Genomic DNA, 19,303 nt, shown 5'->3' with positions numbered 1-19,303 from the left:
TGACTTTTTTCCTGTGATAATTTAAGATCTTCTCTCTTAGCAACTTTCAGTTATGCACATGGTATTGTTAACTATAGCAACCATGCTGTACGATATGTCCCTGTGACTTACTTAATTTATAACAAAGACTGTACCTTCTGCGTACCTGTCATCCATACCCTGTCTAATCCCCTCCCACCAGTCTATTCGCTTGGTGAGATTGGTTTTCATTTGTTTTAGATTCCACATATAAATGAGATCACATGGTATTTCTCTTTCTCTGATTTATTTCACTTAGTTATATGATCTCAAAGTCCATCCATGGCACAAATGGCAAAGATCACCCTTCTTTTTTATGACTGAATAATATTCCACTATATACAGTCACCTTAATTTGAAGCATGTCTATTGGTTTTCTATGCTCAAAGAAAGAAACCAAACCAAATGAGTTTCTATTCATTTCTGATTTGTAGTCATTTATCCCTGCTTGGACTTGGAGAGAAATCTGACTTATAATTGCTTCTCGTAGAGGTATACAGCAGGCCCTGGATTTGGAGTCCACTGTGATGTGTGCTCAGGAATTGCCTAAGTAAGATAGGACTTCAGCTAGGAGGTGTCTGGAAGTAGGTAAACTAGAGGGATGAAGCGTTCAGGTGAATTTCATCTTGGAGTTGCCAAAGCAAATGGAAAGAGACCTGAGACCGACTTTATGACCAGTCTTAGTGACGTTGCCCACAGCTTTGGGTTTTGTAAATAAACCCCCTTCAAGGGGAAATTAATAGAAGACTCAGGTTCGGAGCTGGCTGATGGAACTGAGGGCAGGGGTGTGGCAGGGCCTCTGGCTGCCACTGCCACGGGGACTGGAGGATCCAGAGGCCATCTCCACTTCAGCCCTGCTTCTCTTCGCTCGTAGAGATGGGTCTTTTCTTTTACCTAATCCACATGGGAGAAAATGTGGTTCTGACAACTTCTGAGTTGATCTTTTTTTCAAAAGGAAATTTCTACACAGAAATGTCTTAGTCCCAGTTCCTAATTCCAGCCATGCTCCAGTGGGGACCCTTCATGGCAAATGTATGTACCTGGGGCTTGGGCCCGATGGGCAGATGGGCTGTTCCCACACAGGATGGCTGGGGAGGTGGGCCCTGCAGGGGGGTGGGAGACCGGAAAGATGAACAGTGCATCTGAAGACAGAATTTAAGGTACAGATTGCGGTCACTGCTGTTACTTAAATACTGAACGTAAATGGATCTAGGCCTCTGGGTGGTATTTACCCTGCCTTGTTGATGGTATCAGGAAGGCCTTTGCCTAGCCAGTGCCAACGCCACTGTGCTGAGCCAGAGCTCCTGGCCTGCCCCCCTCTGCCTGGACTGGGGAGAATAAGGAAATATTAGAAATGCATATCCTTGAACCCTACTCTGGACCCCGCTGAAACTCCAAGGGTGGAGGCCCAGTGCCCATGTGATTTGACAGCTAGCTTTGAGAGCCACTGTGCTGAAGAAACGACTAATTGGAGGAACAAGTTTTGTCCGTCTGAAAAGGAAGCCTTGGGCTGAAGCTGACCGAAAACAAAGCTCTACTAAATGTTCATTTTCCTTTTCAAAAAGAACCATCGCTTTTCAGGGGAGATTCTTTTTAATTTGTTAGGAAATCATGGTATCTGGGAACCTTTTTTAGAAGGGCGCTTGTACCTAATCAAGATAGTGTTGGTTGTGAGCTTCAGAGAATACTGCTATTTTCAGAGTTCCTTGCTGTTAAAATATCATGGTTTCACACGGGCAGGGCTGGCTTTCCTTTAGGAGGGAGAAGGTGCCTCCCCATCACTTCCAGCCCCCGAATAAATTATAGGTCAGGCCAGAGACAGTGAATGGATTCTATACAATTCTTTGATAAATGAGCTATTTTTATCTAAGAAACATCACAAAGCCAAAAGTATTCACTGTCCCGTTTGTCACTTCTCCCTTGGAAAATTGAAGTCTGTCAAACTTTATAAGCAGCGTGATTTCAGTAATGATCCACAGGGATGGAAAATATGTATTTTAGTTTTAATTAATGCCGTCTCACACTTGGCTTCTTCAAACTCACATTAGCGAGGCGGCAGGTCCAGCTGCCCCTATTTACTTGTGATTCTGTTTCCACACGGCTGGTGAAGCTCAGTCCTCAAGGGAGCAGGTAGAAATGTTTCTCAGGTGACGTACAAGAGTGAAAGCGTCATTTAGAAGTATTGGCAGCTATATATGAAAAGAATACTTACTCTTTTCATATATTTTCCTAATATTTTCTACTTAGCACATTCTTAAATATATGATACTGAAGAGTGTAACAGCATAAAAATGTCCGAAAGGTATAGTCTAGTCCATCTGAAATTTAAAAATACTTATTTTTTCACTATAGCTTTTCTATAGCTTTTTGAGCTCTGGGAGAAATGTATTGAACCCATCACTCCAATTTTTTAGAATTTATATATGTTAGATGGCCCCATTTTGGAAGGACTTCTTTTCTGATCAGTTCAGCATCATCCCAATTTGACAAACATCTTTATTGAGCTATCATTCACTCACCACACAATTTACACTTATAAATGTACAGCCCACCTTTCCACGAAGATGCCACCAAAGCACATACCTGCTCGTCGTCCCCCTTCACGGATCCAAGACACAGACACCAGAGGCAACCAGATGTCCTTAGAAGACCACTCCAGGAGAAACAAGCTGGACCCCTACACCATCCTTCAAGTTCCCCCGACCACAGGGCCCCATGAAGAAGAGAAGACACACACTTGTGTTCATGGTGGATGACAAGGCCAATGAATACCAGACCAACCAGGCCCACGACCCGGCCAAGGCCAGACCTGGTGGGGAGAAGAAGGCGTGTGGCCCCTGGCTCCTGACAAGGACGCTTTCGCTGTGGCCATCAGAACTGCTGTCATCTAAACTGAACTAGTATTTCATTGTGGTTTGACTTGTGCTTACCTGATGATTAATGACGTTGAGACTGTGTATCTATTTAAGTTCTAGTGGAGTTCTTTCTTTACTCTTTAATTCAGCGATTTGTCTTTTTATTCTTGAGTTGTGAAAGTTCTCTATATAGTCCAGATAGTGCCCTTATCAAATACATGATTTGTAAACCATTCCTCCCATTCTTCAAAATGTCTTTTCACCTTCTGGATGGTGCTATTTGTAGCCAAACCTTCCAATTTATGTTACAGCTGTGAGCACCATCAGATTTGCCATAATTCCAAGATAGGGGTCAAGTGCAGAATTGTTTAATACTAAAGGGAAAGCCCATTTTTACTTATATTACCACAATGTTTACTTTTCAGATATCAAACCAATGAAACCTAATTTTTTGACTAAATACCTCCATAGTGGGCTTGACCCCTTTGATGTCTTTAGAGCTTGTAGAGTTTTAGCTGATGACAACCAATGTATGAATGCCAACTTTTTATATGACTTACAGTGAATGTAACTGTGCTCTGAATGGTCCCCTAAGGCAGGGCCCGGCCACTTTCCTCATGGCATATCCGTCCTCTCAACTCTCAGCGTCTCTCTACACACCCGGACACAGAAAACCCATAACCAGTTATTTGAGTTAATCTCAAACAGGGAACTACACATACACATACATAACTCATCTGCATCATTCGAAAACTCGATTGAGCATTGGAGACAGTGTGAAAACTGTATCTTACCCTGTCCCTTTCACCTTAATAAGATGAATTATTATGCAGCTTGTTGAGGTACCTAGAGAATTTTTTCTTGAGGGTCTAGCTCCAGTTAGGCCCAGAGGAGGTTCAGCCATGTTACCTACTTGACCGCCTCGGCCCAAGAGCCGGAAGTAGCTGTTTGCAACTCTGCTAGAGCCGTTGCTTTCCCAGCAAAAAAAGAGAACTTGCTTTTAACGGACGCTCCCACGACAATGGGCGTTACGGTCAGTGTTTCCCTAGGAAGCTGCTTCTGTTTTTGTGGTAATTCCACACACAGCTTACAAATCTTCCAGGCCGGCACCTGCGCGGCTGCTGTTCTCCCTCCAGCCTCTCGGTGGCGCCGTTCCAGCCCCCGCCCTGGGCCTGCCCACTGCCCTCCCGTGGGTTGGGGCCCTTCCGGCGGCGTTTTGTTTTTTTGCCCGGGTTTCTTCCCCTTCCCCGGTTGGGGCTTGGGCTTGGAAAGGCCGGATTCAAAAGGGCTCTTGTTTTACTATCATCCCCTGTCGCATAGCTGCATATGTTAATGTAGCCACGAAAATTTGTATTGGCTGGTGTTCCCAGCAGCCAGGCGAGAGCCTGAAAGGAATGCCATGCTCTCCACCTTCCTGCTGGCCTCCTTGGCCAGCCGGAGGGAGCAGGCCGGGCCACCACTGGAGGGGTGGGACGTGGGGGCGCAGGGCGGGCTCTCTGGCCTCCTTCACAATGGGCAGAGGGGCACCCCGCCCCTCAGGCTTCCCCACACAGCCCACTAGGACGCTGTGGCTCTTCCCACAGCGCTGACTTGCCCCCACGGGAGGGCCCTGAGTTAGCACTGTCTAGTGATGAGGACGCCGAGACACAGCTTCCTTTGCTGTGGAGCTCACAGCGGTGTGGATGCTCACAGTGGAGCAACCAAGCTGGCGGATCCAGTTTTCATGCGGAGGGCAGATGACCACAGTGCACCTCCAACACCCTCTGTGCTCCCCACCCCCACCCCACACGCCTTTTTGTTCTTGTGTCACCTCCGTTTCTGGTTTGTAAGGGGGGGACACGGCCACTCTTTCCCTCAGCACGCTCCACACACTGTAGTGCCGTTTCTTCTCATATCGGCCTTTACCTGAAACCCCAAGGACGAGGAACGACGGCATCTCCAGACCCCACCTGGCCCAGACAGGCTGGCATCACGGCTTCCCCCGCTGCCCACAGCCCGAGAGCTCAGTGGGGGCATGGGAGTGTGACCTTGTCACCCACCGAGTAGGGGCTCCCCTGGGTGCTGGGGAGACCAGCAGTGTGAGTCAGAAAACACAGAGTGGGAGCTGCTCCGGGGTAAGGGGGTGTCCATCGTAGCCCCAAAGGGAAGACTCGCGGAGACATTTGTCTAGATTCTGGGCTTCTGCTATTCCTGCAGAAGGACCAATGATTGAAAGCGCCCAGGTTCTCTTCCTGAGGTCTTTCAGGAGGGAGCTTGACCTTGACCTTGGTAGAAGAGTTCTTGTATTTACTGCACCCATGCATGCATTTCCCCCACAGCTGGACCACCCTGCTGGGATGCTTTGAGCTGGCTTCCTGTTTTCTAAATAGGGGCTACACGGATCTGAGCCCTTTCCCTGGGTGGCCAGGGCTTGCCCTATGCATGCTTCCCTTCTTTCCACGCTGGAAAAATGGGGGAGGCGATGGCTGACCACCTGCCCAACGCACTTCCCAGAGGGCCAGCCGCTAGAAAGCAAGCTGTGAACCTGTTTCCCCACTTCCTGGCGCTACCAGCTGTGGCCCCCTCAACACACCTTTGTCCCCAACATAACACGTCCTACCTTACAGTCGCCAACAGAAATTCTTTTGAACTTGGACATCCTTGGCGCCAGCCTCACTGGGGGCTCTCTGTGCCCCCTGACTGCTGCCAAAGGGCACGTCCTGACGCTGGTGTCCAGGGGAGGGGCTGGAGCAGAGGGAGAACTCCCCAGGCCCCGTGCGAAACCACTGCAGTTTCGGGGCTCATTTTGTGACCAGAATGCCCGTGTCTATGTTGCACTTGAGTGCTGTTGGGAGGAATCTTCTCTTGGAATTCACTCGTGCCTCTTCGCCAGCATATTGGGTGATGGGTGGATAATACTTTTTCTTCCTGCACTTTTTTTTAAAAAATTGTATTTATTTTTATTTAAAGATTTATTTATTTGTACATACAGAACTGGGGTACAGGCCAGAGGCTCAGGGGCGGCGAGAGGCTTCACCAGAGACAGAGTGGGGAGCAGAACAGGCAGATCGACGAAGCACACTGCTGAGGGGAGCAGCGGGCGGGTCAGGAGAGGTCTGCCGCGCCCTGTGGTCACCTCTGGGGCAGGCGGGAATCGAACTCATGCTGAAGGGGCTTAAGCTTCTTAGTGCTGTGCTTCAACCTGCTGTGCCACCAGGGAGGGCCTCTTCCTGCACTTTTTTAAAAAGACCAGTGGTGAGAAGAAAACTGGGGGCTTGGAGATAACTGAATTGAGACAGATGCTGTATAGCTGTCTGTCTCTTCAGCTGCTAGTACTAAAACCTGTACCCCCCGTTAGACCCCACTATACCATCGTCTATAATATTTGCTCCTAAAATGCTGCTCCTCTCTGACCTTCCTCCGCTCAAAGGCCAGTGAGGGTTTGAGTTCTAGAGCTGACACCTTGGTTTCAGGGTGACCTCCCCTCCTCCCTCTGTTGCCGGCGACTGCTTGCTCCCCAGCACTGCACTGGAACACAGCAACAGAGAGAGGAGGGGCCGAGAGGGGCTAAAGTGAGTCCGTTATGCTACTTGGAAGTAGCTTTGGTTTAAATACAACACTTGGAGAGGGCAAGATGGGGAGGGAGTCCCTGGAGCTGAGCTGGGGGACAGGGGGTGCCACGATAGTGGTGGGGTGTGGCGACGTCACACCGGAAGGGTGCGACCCTGAACCTCTGAATCACATACAGTGTAGCCAGCCACCGTTACTTTGATTCAAAAAAGAAAATTAAACACTCGACGTGCTATATTGGATTTATTAAGCTCTTTTGATCAAATAAAGGAAGCTCCATTCTATTCCTAAAAAAATACATTAACAAAAAATTTGGAAAAGAAGGCGGGAACAGCCAAGATAAGTTGTGAGGGCACCAGACGTTCTTCTCTCCAAGACATTTTCCAGCACCAGAGCTCCTCCTCCAGCACACAGCTGGCCGTGGGCCCGCCAGGGCTCCCCCCATTACCGCCCATTACTGGCTAACTTTGGGGCTTGGCTTTTAGGGCTTTGCTTTCTTGGCAAAAGTGTGTAAATATTTCTTGGAGTTTAATTGGGCCCAATGCTTTCCTTTCCTTTACATCTCATGCTAACTTTCCAGCTTTTCTCATCTTCCTTTTTGTTCTCTTTTAATTATTCACTCAACAAGTGTCTCTTGAGCTCTGCTGTCTTCCAAGCCTTGTTGGTGGGTCCTTTGGGGACACATGAGTGAGCAGGACAGCGTCCTCTCCTACACTGTGTTTGGTCACATCCCGACGACTGGGCCCCATACCTCACCCCCAGGTGAGGAGTGTCCGCTGCTCACGGTGGTCTGTCCCAGCCCTTCGCTGCCCGGTGGACACTGACCAGCAGAGGGAAGCGTCAGAGGCACTCAGCGGAGATATCCTTGTGACAGGATGCAGATGATCATATTTAGCACCCCCTAAGAAAAGCATTTTAGACTTGTCTGCCTCTCCATGCGGCGGTAAAGGCCTTTTACCATCTGTTAGTGGAACACACTCAACGTTTGGTGAAAGTCTGTTATTGAAATAAAACTTTGTTTGCTCCTTCCTGTCTTTGGGCATGAAGGACACACTCTGCCCCCTGCCACCCACCCACCTACCCACAGGAAATGCCAGCCACCCCATCTCTTGCCAGGGGGAACCTTGCTTTATGGCAATTTTTTATGTCCTCGGGAATTCTACCGAATCTTTCAGGAATATTCAGCATCCAAGTTCATGGATATTAATCATAACAGATGAAATGAACAGGGCTTAGATTTATTAAATGGCAAAGGATAATAATGTTAAATAGCTTTAAGGTTAGATCAAAGATTTTAATTGAACCTTTTTTTTTTAATGTGAGACAAGAAAAGTGTATTCTGGACATTAGATGAAAAATAGGTTAATTTTTTTTTAATGAGATCATCTGGAATATTACCAAATGGCACACACACAGTTTAAATGCACCTCTTTAGCTAATTTCTAGTGAAATCATTAAATGAAAAGAAAACAAGGTGATTAGGTGAGACTTGACATTCACACGGCCACACTCAGAGTCCAGCAGATAATGACCCAGCCACCCCACATCCTCAGCTGGCGGGAGAAGCTGACCTCCGGGGCCCTGGGGAAAGAAGGATTTAATTCTTGAGTGTCGTTTGGATGAAAATGAAATTGATCGCTGCGTCTGTTGGGGTGATGGTGCCTCACAGCCTCTCCATGCCTCTGTTGACCGGCGCCTTCCTCCACACCGTGAGGCTCACATATGCTTGAGGATGGGTAGTGTCATACCCAGAACTGAACCCCAAGCTTGAGGTACCCCTGTGGCCTGGTTTTTTGGTCGACCCGGACATATCCCATTGAGTTTCCTCAGGCAAGGACCAGCCCTATCTTGTGTGCTGGTCCAGGGAATACGAAAGCTACTTAAAAATGCCGGGAAGGTCTTGGTGATGGGAAACCCACGGGGATTACAATTGAGATGAAAAAAAAAAAAATGTACAAAATGATGTGAAAATAAACTATTATATTATTTAAAAAAAAAAAAAGAAAGAAAGAAAGAAAATGCCCAGAAGGATAAACTGCAGAAGCTTTGCTCGGATGCACCCCAACAAACGCAGTGTTCAAAATTTCTGGGTGTCACCAGTTGCTTATTTGAATTCTGTTAGTTAGGGGGTATTTGTTCCTGTAGATTCAGAAGGAAGAGTAGAGCGGGGTGCGGGGTGCTCCTCGTGGTGTTTGACACTGATTCCCACCTGGGCCTGCTTTCCCGCCGCCTCAGTGTGGATCTAGCGTGACATCTGACCCTTCCACGGCTGCTGACTCTCCTTCCGGAGCTACTGAGTACGATACCGACGCGGAAGGAGAAAACTAGTTTGTGTCTTGGTGATCTAATTCAAAAGGCCAATTCTGATCTAATTCTGGTGTTGCTTAAGAATCAAAACTATGTGTGTGTCTTTGTAGAAAATCGTGTACAAAAAAATCGTAACTCCTGTCATTTTGAACAAAATTCTCCTAATGTTTAGCTTGCCGTGAAATGGGTTTCCCCACCTGGAAAAAGGTGCTTTCGTTTAATTAGTTGATTAGCTGTTTAATGAATAATTAAACTAATGAATTCGGCAGGTCTGTTCTTGTTTTCCTTATAAACCTCAGCTGGCTCAGCTTTGCTAGTCTCCTCCCTCCCGGCCTCTCCTTGATTCTCTCCTTCCGTGGCTCCCCACTTTGTCTGCTTATCCTCCCCTGCTCATCTCTGTGAAATCACAGATACTCCAGGCAGAACGGGAAGTCTTCCTCCATGTTTTTCTTCAACATCTCTCTTCTAGTTTCCTACCCCCATTAACAAATCTTCCAGAATTCAGAAGCTCAAAGTCATAGTTTGTTTTAACCTTGCCAGGCCATGTGCAAGGCCACTTCATAATTACTCCCACACCAGTCTTTCCATTCTTCTCTTTCCCCGGAAACATACAGAAAATATTTACTGAACTATAATTAGCATATAAACATATTTGAGTTTCAGGTACAGCACAGAATGATCAAGATTTATATGCATGGCAGAGGGAGCACCTTAGGAAGCCACACACCGGCACCCCCCAACCCCAGCCCCTCAGTCTCTCCATTCTTGGTTCAGACTCCTGTCCAGACCTCCACCAACCCCTCCCCGAGATATCTCTGGACTGTTGGTCAGCCGTCCCTTTGCTCATGGCTTTCGGTTGAGGGCTTCTGTGTCTCTTGCTTAGATTATTACAATAAGCTCTTTGTTTCTGTTCCCTTTGGTGCTTTCAAAGTGCCAGTGCCAGGCAGACCTTCTGAGCGCCCTTAGGCCCTTGACCCCTGTCCCCCCCAAACCTCCAGTGACTGCCCCCGGGCTCCATTCAGTACAGGCCACGCCGCGGGCCACGGAGACACGCATCTGCCCCGCCTCCCTCGCCGCCAGCCTTGTTTCCCCGGTACATCACCTGACATGTATGTTGAATGAAGATTTGGCTTTGGCACCAAGGTTATGGTCTGAGCATTAAAAACAAGTCTTGGAGGCCCTTCCTGGTGGCGCAGCTGGTTAAAGCACAGCACTGGGAAGCTAAAGCCACCTCCACATGAGTTCGATCCCCGCCCCGGAGGTGACCACAGGGTGGGACAGACAACTCCTGATCAGCTGCTCCCCTCAGCAGTGTACTTCCGTCAGTCAGTCTGTTCTGCTCCCCGCTCTGTCTCTGGTGAATCCTCTCACCGCCCCTGTACCTCTGGTCTGTATCCCAGTTCTGTATGCATGAATAAATAAATCTTAAAAAAAAAAAAACAACTCTTGGCATTGAGTCAGAAAGTGGGGTGATGGCTGCCAGAGGAGGGGGTTGTGGCGGGTGGTATTCCAGGGGAGTTTCCACTGGGGAAAATGAGAACACTCTGGAGGTGGATGGTGGGGATGTTAGCACACCGCTGTAAATACACTTAATGCCCCTGGACTCAACACTTAAAAAAATGGCACGATAGTTCAGTTCTACTATTTACATTTTACCACCAAAAAATCTTGGACTTCTCGGCTGCGTATAGAAGTGAGAGGTGATTGAAGACTGGGGTAAGGGGACTTGGGAGAGGAATGCATTTGATTTCCCCCTACTGTGGTAGAGCAGAGGGCAAAGGGCACCCCCATTTCAAGAACGTGATTTAAAGGGAACTCAACTGGGGAGTCTGTCATGTGCTTCCGCAGCCAGGGCCTGGTGAGGGTCTGACGTGGGGGATTTGCAGGGCGAGGAGTGACAGCTGCTTGGTGGTGGCGTGGAGACCACTCTGTGTTGCACGGGCCCTCTGCCTGGCTGGAGAAAGGGCCACTGTCCCTGGTGACCCCGATGTGGAGGTCTGGCCTGGTGTGTCCTCAGCCCCCAAGGACTGATGGAGCCCGAGCCAGCAGGAGAGGGAGGCAGGTGGCGTCCTCAGGCACTGCCTCTGTTGGAGGGGGTCCGGCCTGGTGACATACTGTAGCGAAAGGTCACCTCAAAGCTAAAGGTCCTGAAGAGCCTAATGCCAATGCGAGAGCCAGCTGCTGACCTAGAGCAATGAGCCACCCTCAGCCAGGACCGACCTCCTGTCGGTGGCCCATCTCCCAGCCTCCGCAAGGTCCTGGAAGGGCAGCTCGTGTGTCGGGGCGAAGGCCAGGGACAGAGAACGTGCCAGTTCCCTGCCTGTGCCCGGCACCCAGTTAACTCTTCCATAGGGAGAAGGACCCCTTATCAAAGGAAGCTTGGCTGGCTTCCGGCTTCTGGCGCAAAACCGGGTGGCTGTTTCCAGGCGTTCTAAAGCTCCGTGTTCTCGGAACCCGCTCAAGTTACTGGCCTGCTGAGTTTCCATCGGGACATGGGAAGTGCTCTTCCCACCGGGCCGGTTTCAGGGGACAGTGGAACTCAAATAGACTTGCCCGGATGTGCGAGCCCCCAGAGTCTGAGTCCCGCTGCTGAGGGCCCGCCCAGCAGCAAGCGGAACGAGGACGCCTCTGTGCTCCCCACACCCTCTCTGGGGCTTCTCTCCACCTGTACTTTCTCTTTATTGCTTGTCTTAGAGGCCCGTTTATACGCGTCTGATCACTCATCTAGATGTAAGCTGCTTGAGGGCAAGAACCTTTTCTTATTTACCTGTCTTCCCAGAACCATCTGTGGTAGTGTTCAGTGCATCACAGATATTAAAAAACTTAAATGGGAGGACCGAGTGACATAGCTCAGCTTGCCAGCTGATGCGCGCTGCGGTTTTGAAGGTAGAAAGGGCCGTAGTGTTGCGTTCTCTTGGCCTCGTCCCTCTCTGTTGCCAGGCAGGGTTTGAGCAGGGTTTACTCCTGTCCCGAGTGGCTCTGGAGCCACACCCAGATCTAAACATTTCCAAAAGGAAATCGCTTTAATGTGTGTGTGTGTGTGTGTGTGTGTGTGTATCGTTGGTTCCCTTTTTTAAAATGTAGACAATTGATGAGCTGCCACATTTATCATAGAAAAGTTCCACAATACAGGTGAGCATGGCAGCCATCTGTCACCCTCTGGCCTCTCCTGGCAGCCTCAGCCCCGCGCGCCCCCCCCTTCCCTCACCAGTGTCTCCCTTTATAGCTGAAATGCACCCCCTGGGGTGAACCTAACACACCCTAGTATTTTATCTAGGAAGAGATTCTGAAAGGATTCACAAGGTGTGTGGAGGGGGAAATGATGGGAATGAGGAAAATCCTGCACAGGGCTGTGTAGACTTGTCCCTGGCTATGGGCTCAAAGCTCAGAGAGAAATGATTAATTCAGCCATTGTTTCCTTAGGACGCCCCGAGCCAAGAGCAGGAGCCGGCCCAGACTGAGAGGGATCTCTGGGGCCGGAACTGCTCCTTAGTCTGTCTGCCTCCCGCTCACCAGCCTGTCTGGGCACCTGGCGGAGAGGGCGAACACGCAGGAGTCGCCCAGGCAAGAACTAAGGGGAGCTTTTTGGGGAGTGATAACAGGAGTGCGGCGAAATCTTGACTGCTGTGGTTTCCAGTTGGGAAGATTTTGGCTCCCAGGGGACACTGGCCATGTCTGGAGCTAAGCGTGGTTGTCACAACCGGGGGGATGGAGTCACAGAGTGTCGGTGGAGCGAGATGTCGTTGCGTGCTCTACAATGCACTCGCAGCCTCTCCCACAGAGGCCCGGGGTCCATGGTGCTGAGACTGGGAAAACCTTAAAGGAGACACTTGTCACCAGTGCTCTTGGGGAGAAGGACAAGGACTGTCAAAACGGAGTGTCTTAGTCTCGCCCATTAAGACGTCAGCGTGAAGCCCTCCTTGAGCCTGGACGCTCTCGGGAAGCTGGACGCTCTCGGGCGGGTGAAGTGTGTCCAGGCGTTAGCAGTGGCCGGTGTTGGGTACATTTTTGAAAGGTCAAGAGTTGTCCTAAGAAAGAGCAGAAAGCACTTCATGCAAATCATACTTGAAATTATCCCAAGTGGCTTTTAAAGCTAATTTCATTAAATGTAATGGTGCAAATAGGTGGTTTTTAAACGAGAGTTAGAGCTGGGGAGAGAAATAACCAGGGCTGCGGAGCTGCATGGTAGCTGTGTTCTTTCTTGATAGTGTGGACATTTTCATTAGAACCCCCATGGAGTCCTCCAGGCCTTGGTACGGTCCCCAGGACTCAGGCACCTCCTTATGCTCCTGTGTTCCTGGCCACACCCTTAACACCCCAAACACTAAATCTCTTGAGGGGCCCCAGGGAGGACATCATGTGTGACTGCACCTTAAAGTGATCTAGCTAGAGACCAGGACCACAGTCAGGTCCCCTACGTGGCAGGGGTGGGTGTCAGTAGTCCAGAAAGAATCAGATGGGCGGGAAGCGAAGGCAGAGAAGCGAAGCCCCGAACTTGGAAAGCTCACTCTTCTCTTCTTCCTGTTTAGCATAATTGAATCAATGAATTTGGTTTATGAGCTTCACGGACATGTAGAGGGGGAAAATAAAAACAGTTTGGCAGGATGAAGGGACGAGGAGGTGGGGGAAGGGATCGCAATTAAATACAACAGTTGTCTGCGGTATAGTTGCTGACAAAACGCAAGTCATTTTCCTGAGATGCATGTGTGATATGTCAGGAAGGAAGAAGAAGAATGAGTGTAGTTCTTACACGAGAACTTAGCGTTAGCACCTTATTAATTTTAATAATTTAATTAAAAATGCTCACTATCTTCTTCACTGCAAATCAGTAATTGACTTTTACCTGCTTCGTACTTTGCCAGGAAAAGTACAGATTTCTAGGATTACCTGGCTTACGGCTTACGGCTTAGAGCAGTGAGCCCTCCCTCCGGTATCTAGAGGCAAGACCGGAGCTGTTGCTAAATGTCCTGTGATGCTCACCACGGCTTCCCTCAACAAAGCACTATCAGGGTCCAGATTGCAACCTCGTCTGTCTGCCATTCGTCTGTCCTTCCATCTGACTGTCCATCAATGCTCCTAGTAAAACTGCTATAATCTTGGTAACTCGCAAAACAACAGAAACATATTCTCTCATGGTCTGGGAGCCAGAAGTCTGAAATCTGAAGGGTCGAGGGGAGAATCTTTCCTCACATCTTCCAGTTTTGGGTGGCCCCAGGCCATCCTTGGCTTACGGGTGTCCAACACCAGCCCTTCTCAGGTCAGTTCGAGCTATTACACCAGAATGCCACAAACAGGGTGACTTGTAAACAACATATATTTATTTCTCACAATCCTGGCCTGGGATGTCCGAGATCAAGAGGCTGACATCTTAGGTGTCTGGTAAGGCCTGTCTCCTGTTTCTACTTTCTGTGCCCACCTCTCATGAAGCAGTGAGGATGCTGTCTGGGTCTTTCTATAAGGGCACTGATCCCAGTCATGAGGGTCCCACCCTCACAGCCTCATCACCTCCCACGGGTTCCATGTCCTAATACCTTCCCATTGGGGACCAGGTTTTGGCATACTGATTTGGGGGAGGGAGGAGTGCAAGCATTCAGGCTGTAGTATTTTCTCTGTCTTCACATGACCTGGCTGCTGCGGCTATGTCTTGTCCTCTTCTGATTTGATAAGGATACTTGTCACTGGATTTAGGAACTACCTGGATAATCCAGGATTAGTTCATCTTGAGAACCTTAAATTTATCATATCTACAAATGACTTTTTTCCTACTACGGTCCCATTTATGTGTTCCTGGTGTTAGGACACAGACCTGTCTTTTGGGGACCCACCATTCAATACGCTGTTATATTTTCTTTAACTAGCTGTCTTTCTATTTATCTACCCATACAACTATCTATCCATCCACCTGTCCCCTTTGTTTTTCGCTTTCGAGGGTGCTGAATACATAGTAGTTACAAATAATAAATGCTTATTGATTTGAAAGTGTGGCTTTATTTTAAATTGACCCAAATGAATGCAGGCCTAATCGCCACACCTCATTTCAGCAGTGCTCTATCATCAGCTTTGACAAACAGCTGCATATAAAAACACTCCAGCGTGGCAAAGAAGACATATATTTCAGGATAAAGACCAAACATCTCAGAGCTGTTGGTACAGCAAGAATAGTCGGTGAATTGAACCCTTATTATAACCTGTGAGATTGCGCTTTTTCTAAGTGTTAATCCTTAGCCTGCAATTAACTTCCTAGGTGGCCTAGAGAATTACCAACTCCCAGCAAGGTGTAAATGGCCCATCTACCCTATTTACCCTTTATTAACTTAGGTGTCCTACAAGGGAAACGAAAATTTGACTGGAGCTTTGAAATTAGAGGGAGGAAATCATAATATTAATGTGCTTGCTCTGATTTGACTCACTGCAATTGAGTAAGTTATAACACAAGGACAGACAGTCATTATGTTCTCTGTACGTTCCGGAAGCAACATGGTAAAGAGGAAAGGTGAGTTGCGTGGTTGGGAGACCCGGGGCCAGAAGCCTGCCTGGCTCTGCCATCGTTGGTGTGACTTTGGGCAAGTCACTTTCTCTGGGCATCAGCTTCCTAGCTCTTCTGGAAACCAGATGGGTCAGAGCCTCTTCTCACCTGCTCCTTGCCACGAGTCTCCCCATTGTCTCAGTGGTTGGAAGGTGGGTTCACTTCCGAATTAAGAAGCCTGTGTTTTGTTTCTCTGCCTTGACCTGCTCGCAGCGGAGAGCTACAAGGAGACTCAGATGGTGAAGATTAAAGAGGAGCCCATGGAGGTCGACATTCAGGACTCCCACGTCTCCCTGTCACCCAACCGGAATGTGGGCTACAGCACTTTAATCGGGAGAGAGAAAACCGAACCCCTGCAGAAGATGCCAGAGGGCAGAGTGCCCCCAGAGAGGAACCTCTTCAGTCAGGACATCTCTGTGAAGATGGCTTCTGAGCTCCTCTTTCAACTGTCAGGTACGGCTCTGTGAGGCAAAGTCAGCAATGTGGGAGGCTTGGCAAGAGCGTCACTCCAGTGCAGTGAAAACACCACTTTATAGCATTTTCGTAGGCAGGAATCTAGTTGTTACTTTAACATGCAGACTGACACTTCAAACTAACAGTTAATCTGATGTTGCCAAGTGGAACTCCTGCCAGACTTTCTTTAATAAACCATTAAGAATCATTGGAAATTAGAACTCTATTCAGTTCTGTGCAAATGATTCCTGTTCACTGGGCTGAACATCTCACCTTTGTTTTTTGTCTTTTGAGCTATTTGATCTGATTAACAGCCCCCACCCCCTTTTTTTTCCAATGTGCAAAAAGACAAACTTCAATTTACTCCCAACGGTGACTGGATTATGGTGAGTTCCAAATTTGCATGGTTTGAATTAATGGGATTTTACCATATTTGGGGGAAAATCTTGCAAAGGGAAAAGCAAAAGTGTGAGGATTCTTTCCACCTCTAAACTCACAGAACATTTTCTGTAAACCAGCTTTTGCCACTCTGAATACTTGGTGTTCAAAAGGGTGTGCTCACAGCTCAGTGAAGGGTCGTGATGGATCAAGTTCTATCCTAGAATCTACATGTTCCCCAGAAGTGCCTCAGCCCTAAGGACTATTCATCTCAGCATACCAAAATGCTGTTGCTGTTTGACCACAGTTGAGATGGAGGAGATACATGTGTGTGAGATTTGTAGAGAAATGCACAGGTCTCATCTGTACCCCAACTTTGACCTACATAGTGAAGTTCATTCGTCAGTCAAGTTTGTGACGAGTATTTGATTAGCTCTGTTTGGCATGGATAACAAATGATGTTTACATGCCTTTATATGTAAGTATTCACTAGTTTGCCCTCCCCACCCCGACTCCCTGCAAGACGGTCACTTCTGAAGGACCCCGGCGATTTAGCCACAGTGGGGAAACGATCCCTTGGTACGGAAAATGTCTGCTTCTGGGTTCCCAAACAAGGGCTGTGTTTGAAAGGAGCAAAATAGTTAATTCAGTAAATTGAATAGGTTACATAGATCTTTGCAAGCTCCACAACATACCAGATGCTTCCCCCGGCCACAGATTGAAAGCCTATCGAAAAACAATACACGTTTAAAGATATTTAGCAGTTCAGATTTGCAAGAGTGGGGCCATGTGGTTCCTTGCAGAAGCCTCTGTCACTGACAGCACACTGTCCGTTACTGTGGTCCGCTATCAGCTAGATACTCTGCGTCTGGGGCCTCTCACCCTGGAGCCGCCATTGACTGCGGGATGACCTCAAGCAAGTCTTTTAGCCCCGAGTTCTTGCTCTCTGAACGAATACCGCCTGTGAATTCAAACTCGGCTTCATTGTCCCTGTCCAGCGGACAGGAAGGAATTGCCCCAAAAATGTACGTGCGGGGGGGGGCTAATGTTAGCAAGTATAGAATGGGGGTGTGCATCTTTAACTGTTTCCAGAAATCCCCCAAATTAGGAGTTTTTTGTTTTGTTTTGCTTTATCAGGCCTGCCGTTGAAATCTGAAACCTTTCGAGTTGGCCGGATTTTCCCCTGCACTCAAAAGAAGCCATTGAGCGCTGTGCCAGGCAGGGTCAGGCTTCACATTTGAACTGGACTGGGGAGGTCCAAGTGCGACTTTTGTATTCTTGAGAACTAATTAAATAATTCCTGGCAGCTGGTAGAGACAGACCTCCAGAGTGAGGGAGGGTTTACCTCTTCTTGTCTCGTGATATTTTTTTTGTCCCTTGTGACATTTATCGGAATAAGCGCTCGATGACGATGGCACCCAGAGGTCCCAGCTGTTTTATATCCCGTCTCACAAAGAGGCCTGACAATACTGAAAGCTTAAAGGTTGTCATCAAAGTCAGAAGCGGAACACTTGCAACAACGGCAGTTTTCATGCTGAATCAGAGGGAAGCAGGAATTCTCAGCTGGGCAAAGATAGAGTGGAAATAGTTGTCTTTGTGTCTTAGCTGGGTGCGTCTGCACGTGCGGCCTGGTCCCTGGGAACAAACTCTCACTGATGGACAAAGAGCGTTTTCGGGAAGATATGAACCCAGGACACGGTCCCACAGATTTTACTCTGAGAACTGTTTGAACAAACAGGAGTTTGGGTTTAGTTTATATAGGTAGGAGCAGTGAGTCATTAACATTAAGAGTGTAATTAGTCTTGACTGGAGGAGCGGGTAATTCTAAGTTGTCCCAACCGAAAGACATGCTGACGCTCCAGGAAGGCAGGGCAGCCTTCGTGGCTTCCTTTTTCAAGGATGCACCTTAGAGATGCCAGGGCTGGAGCCCACTGTTAAATCTTTATTCAGCAACTTGGTCATTAGTGTGGGTTGGAGGCTGCTTTACCTCCAGGCAGTGGATTCCTATGTAGGCTTCAGGGTGGAAACTGTTCTGAGTCTCTACAAGTGGCTTTGCTGTCTGGCCCGCTCGACCAGGGAGGGGAGGGAACCCCAGAAAATTTTAGGGTACATTCACATCACCAAGGCCTGATCACAGTGAATCACTTGCAATGTGTGAGTAGCTATTTCCCTTTGACTGGCTTTGACTAAAGTATTTTTGTGGGTGCTGTTACAGGCTGCAGATGATCTTTACCAGTAGGAAAAGGGATTGGTCTGATGGTTTAACAAAGAAGCCAAAAGAAAACCGCCGAAGGAAAAGAGAAATGTTGAGGGTATTTCTGCTCCAGCTTTAAAAACATCTCCGATTGAGTGAGCCCTACCTAAGAGCTGTTTCATTCTTTCTCCCACAGAAAAAGTGAGCAAAGAGCACAATCACACAAAAGAAAACACCATCCGGACAACCACCAGGTGGGTCACCTTTTGGCCGTCCCCTCACAGCACCCCGGTGTGGGCACAGTGCTCCCCAAGCCGATTCCTCCCATTGGGTTCAAATGGCGGCCCCTTTGCCGCCATTTTGTATTCGAACTTTTGATCGTTTGAAACAACACGGAAGCACAGCGCCGCGGGCGGCGACGTCATGGGTATTAACTCTGACAGGCTTCGCGTAGCTGGGTTGTTGTTACTCGTTCTTGTGTTCTGTTCCTTGCAGTAATTTCACAATAGGTATTATTATTATTATTACCTTTCTGCAGAAATTTCCCTGCTAGAAAGTTTAAACGACAGCCCCACTGAGAAGGGAGCCGGGTATGTGTCTCATGCATGCCCTTAGAATGTTGCCCCTGTGGGCTAATGCTCTGTCACCAAGGACACCCCAACTCCTGACCTCACAGTGTCATTAGGACCAACATCTAAAAAGCAGAAGCAAGATAATGCTGTCAAGAAACCACAGGGTATCACTAACCACGGTCGGTGAGGCGGGTTGGGGAGGCCAGCCGGGGTGGGTTGCCAGCTGTCTGTCCGAGCAGGGAGGGCCAGCCAGTGCGGCCTCTCATCTAGGCCCGCGAAGGCCACCCAGGCTCCAGGTGCTGTCGGGAAGCGCCAGCGAGAGCGGACGCCACCTCGGGTTTTGCAGGGTGGACAATGGGGGTGGAAGACTCAGCTTTGCGCTACGAGGAGGTTTTACATCAAGAGCTTTGCTTTCCTTGGCAAACTCCAACTCTCCCTGATCGGTTCTGAG

General features: G+C 48.5%; 1 protein-coding gene across 3 annotated transcripts in view; it reads left to right on the top strand.

The window, feature by feature from the left end:
• The window catches only part of ZNF827 (zinc finger protein 827), a 147,134-nt gene that overhangs the window by 66,597 nt on the left and 61,234 nt on the right, over positions 1-19,303 (top strand). For all 3 annotated transcript variants that reach the window (XM_012726837.1, XM_004685305.2, XM_012726838.1), the window contains exons 6-7: positions 15,469-15,708; positions 18,477-18,534. In XM_012726837.1, coding sequence (XP_012582291.1) covers positions 15,469-15,708; positions 18,477-18,534 — 298 coding nt within the window. The remainder of the gene's footprint in view (positions 1-15,468; positions 15,709-18,476; positions 18,535-19,303) is intronic.

The sequence above is a fragment of the Condylura cristata genome, unplaced genomic scaffold, assembly GCF_000260355.1.
Source record: "Condylura cristata isolate star-nosed mole 26May11 unplaced genomic scaffold, ConCri1.0 scaffold00018, whole genome shotgun sequence".
NCBI classification, from domain to species: Eukaryota; Metazoa; Chordata; class Mammalia; order Eulipotyphla; family Talpidae; genus Condylura; species Condylura cristata.
This window is presented reverse-complemented; position numbering and strand designations above follow the sequence as displayed.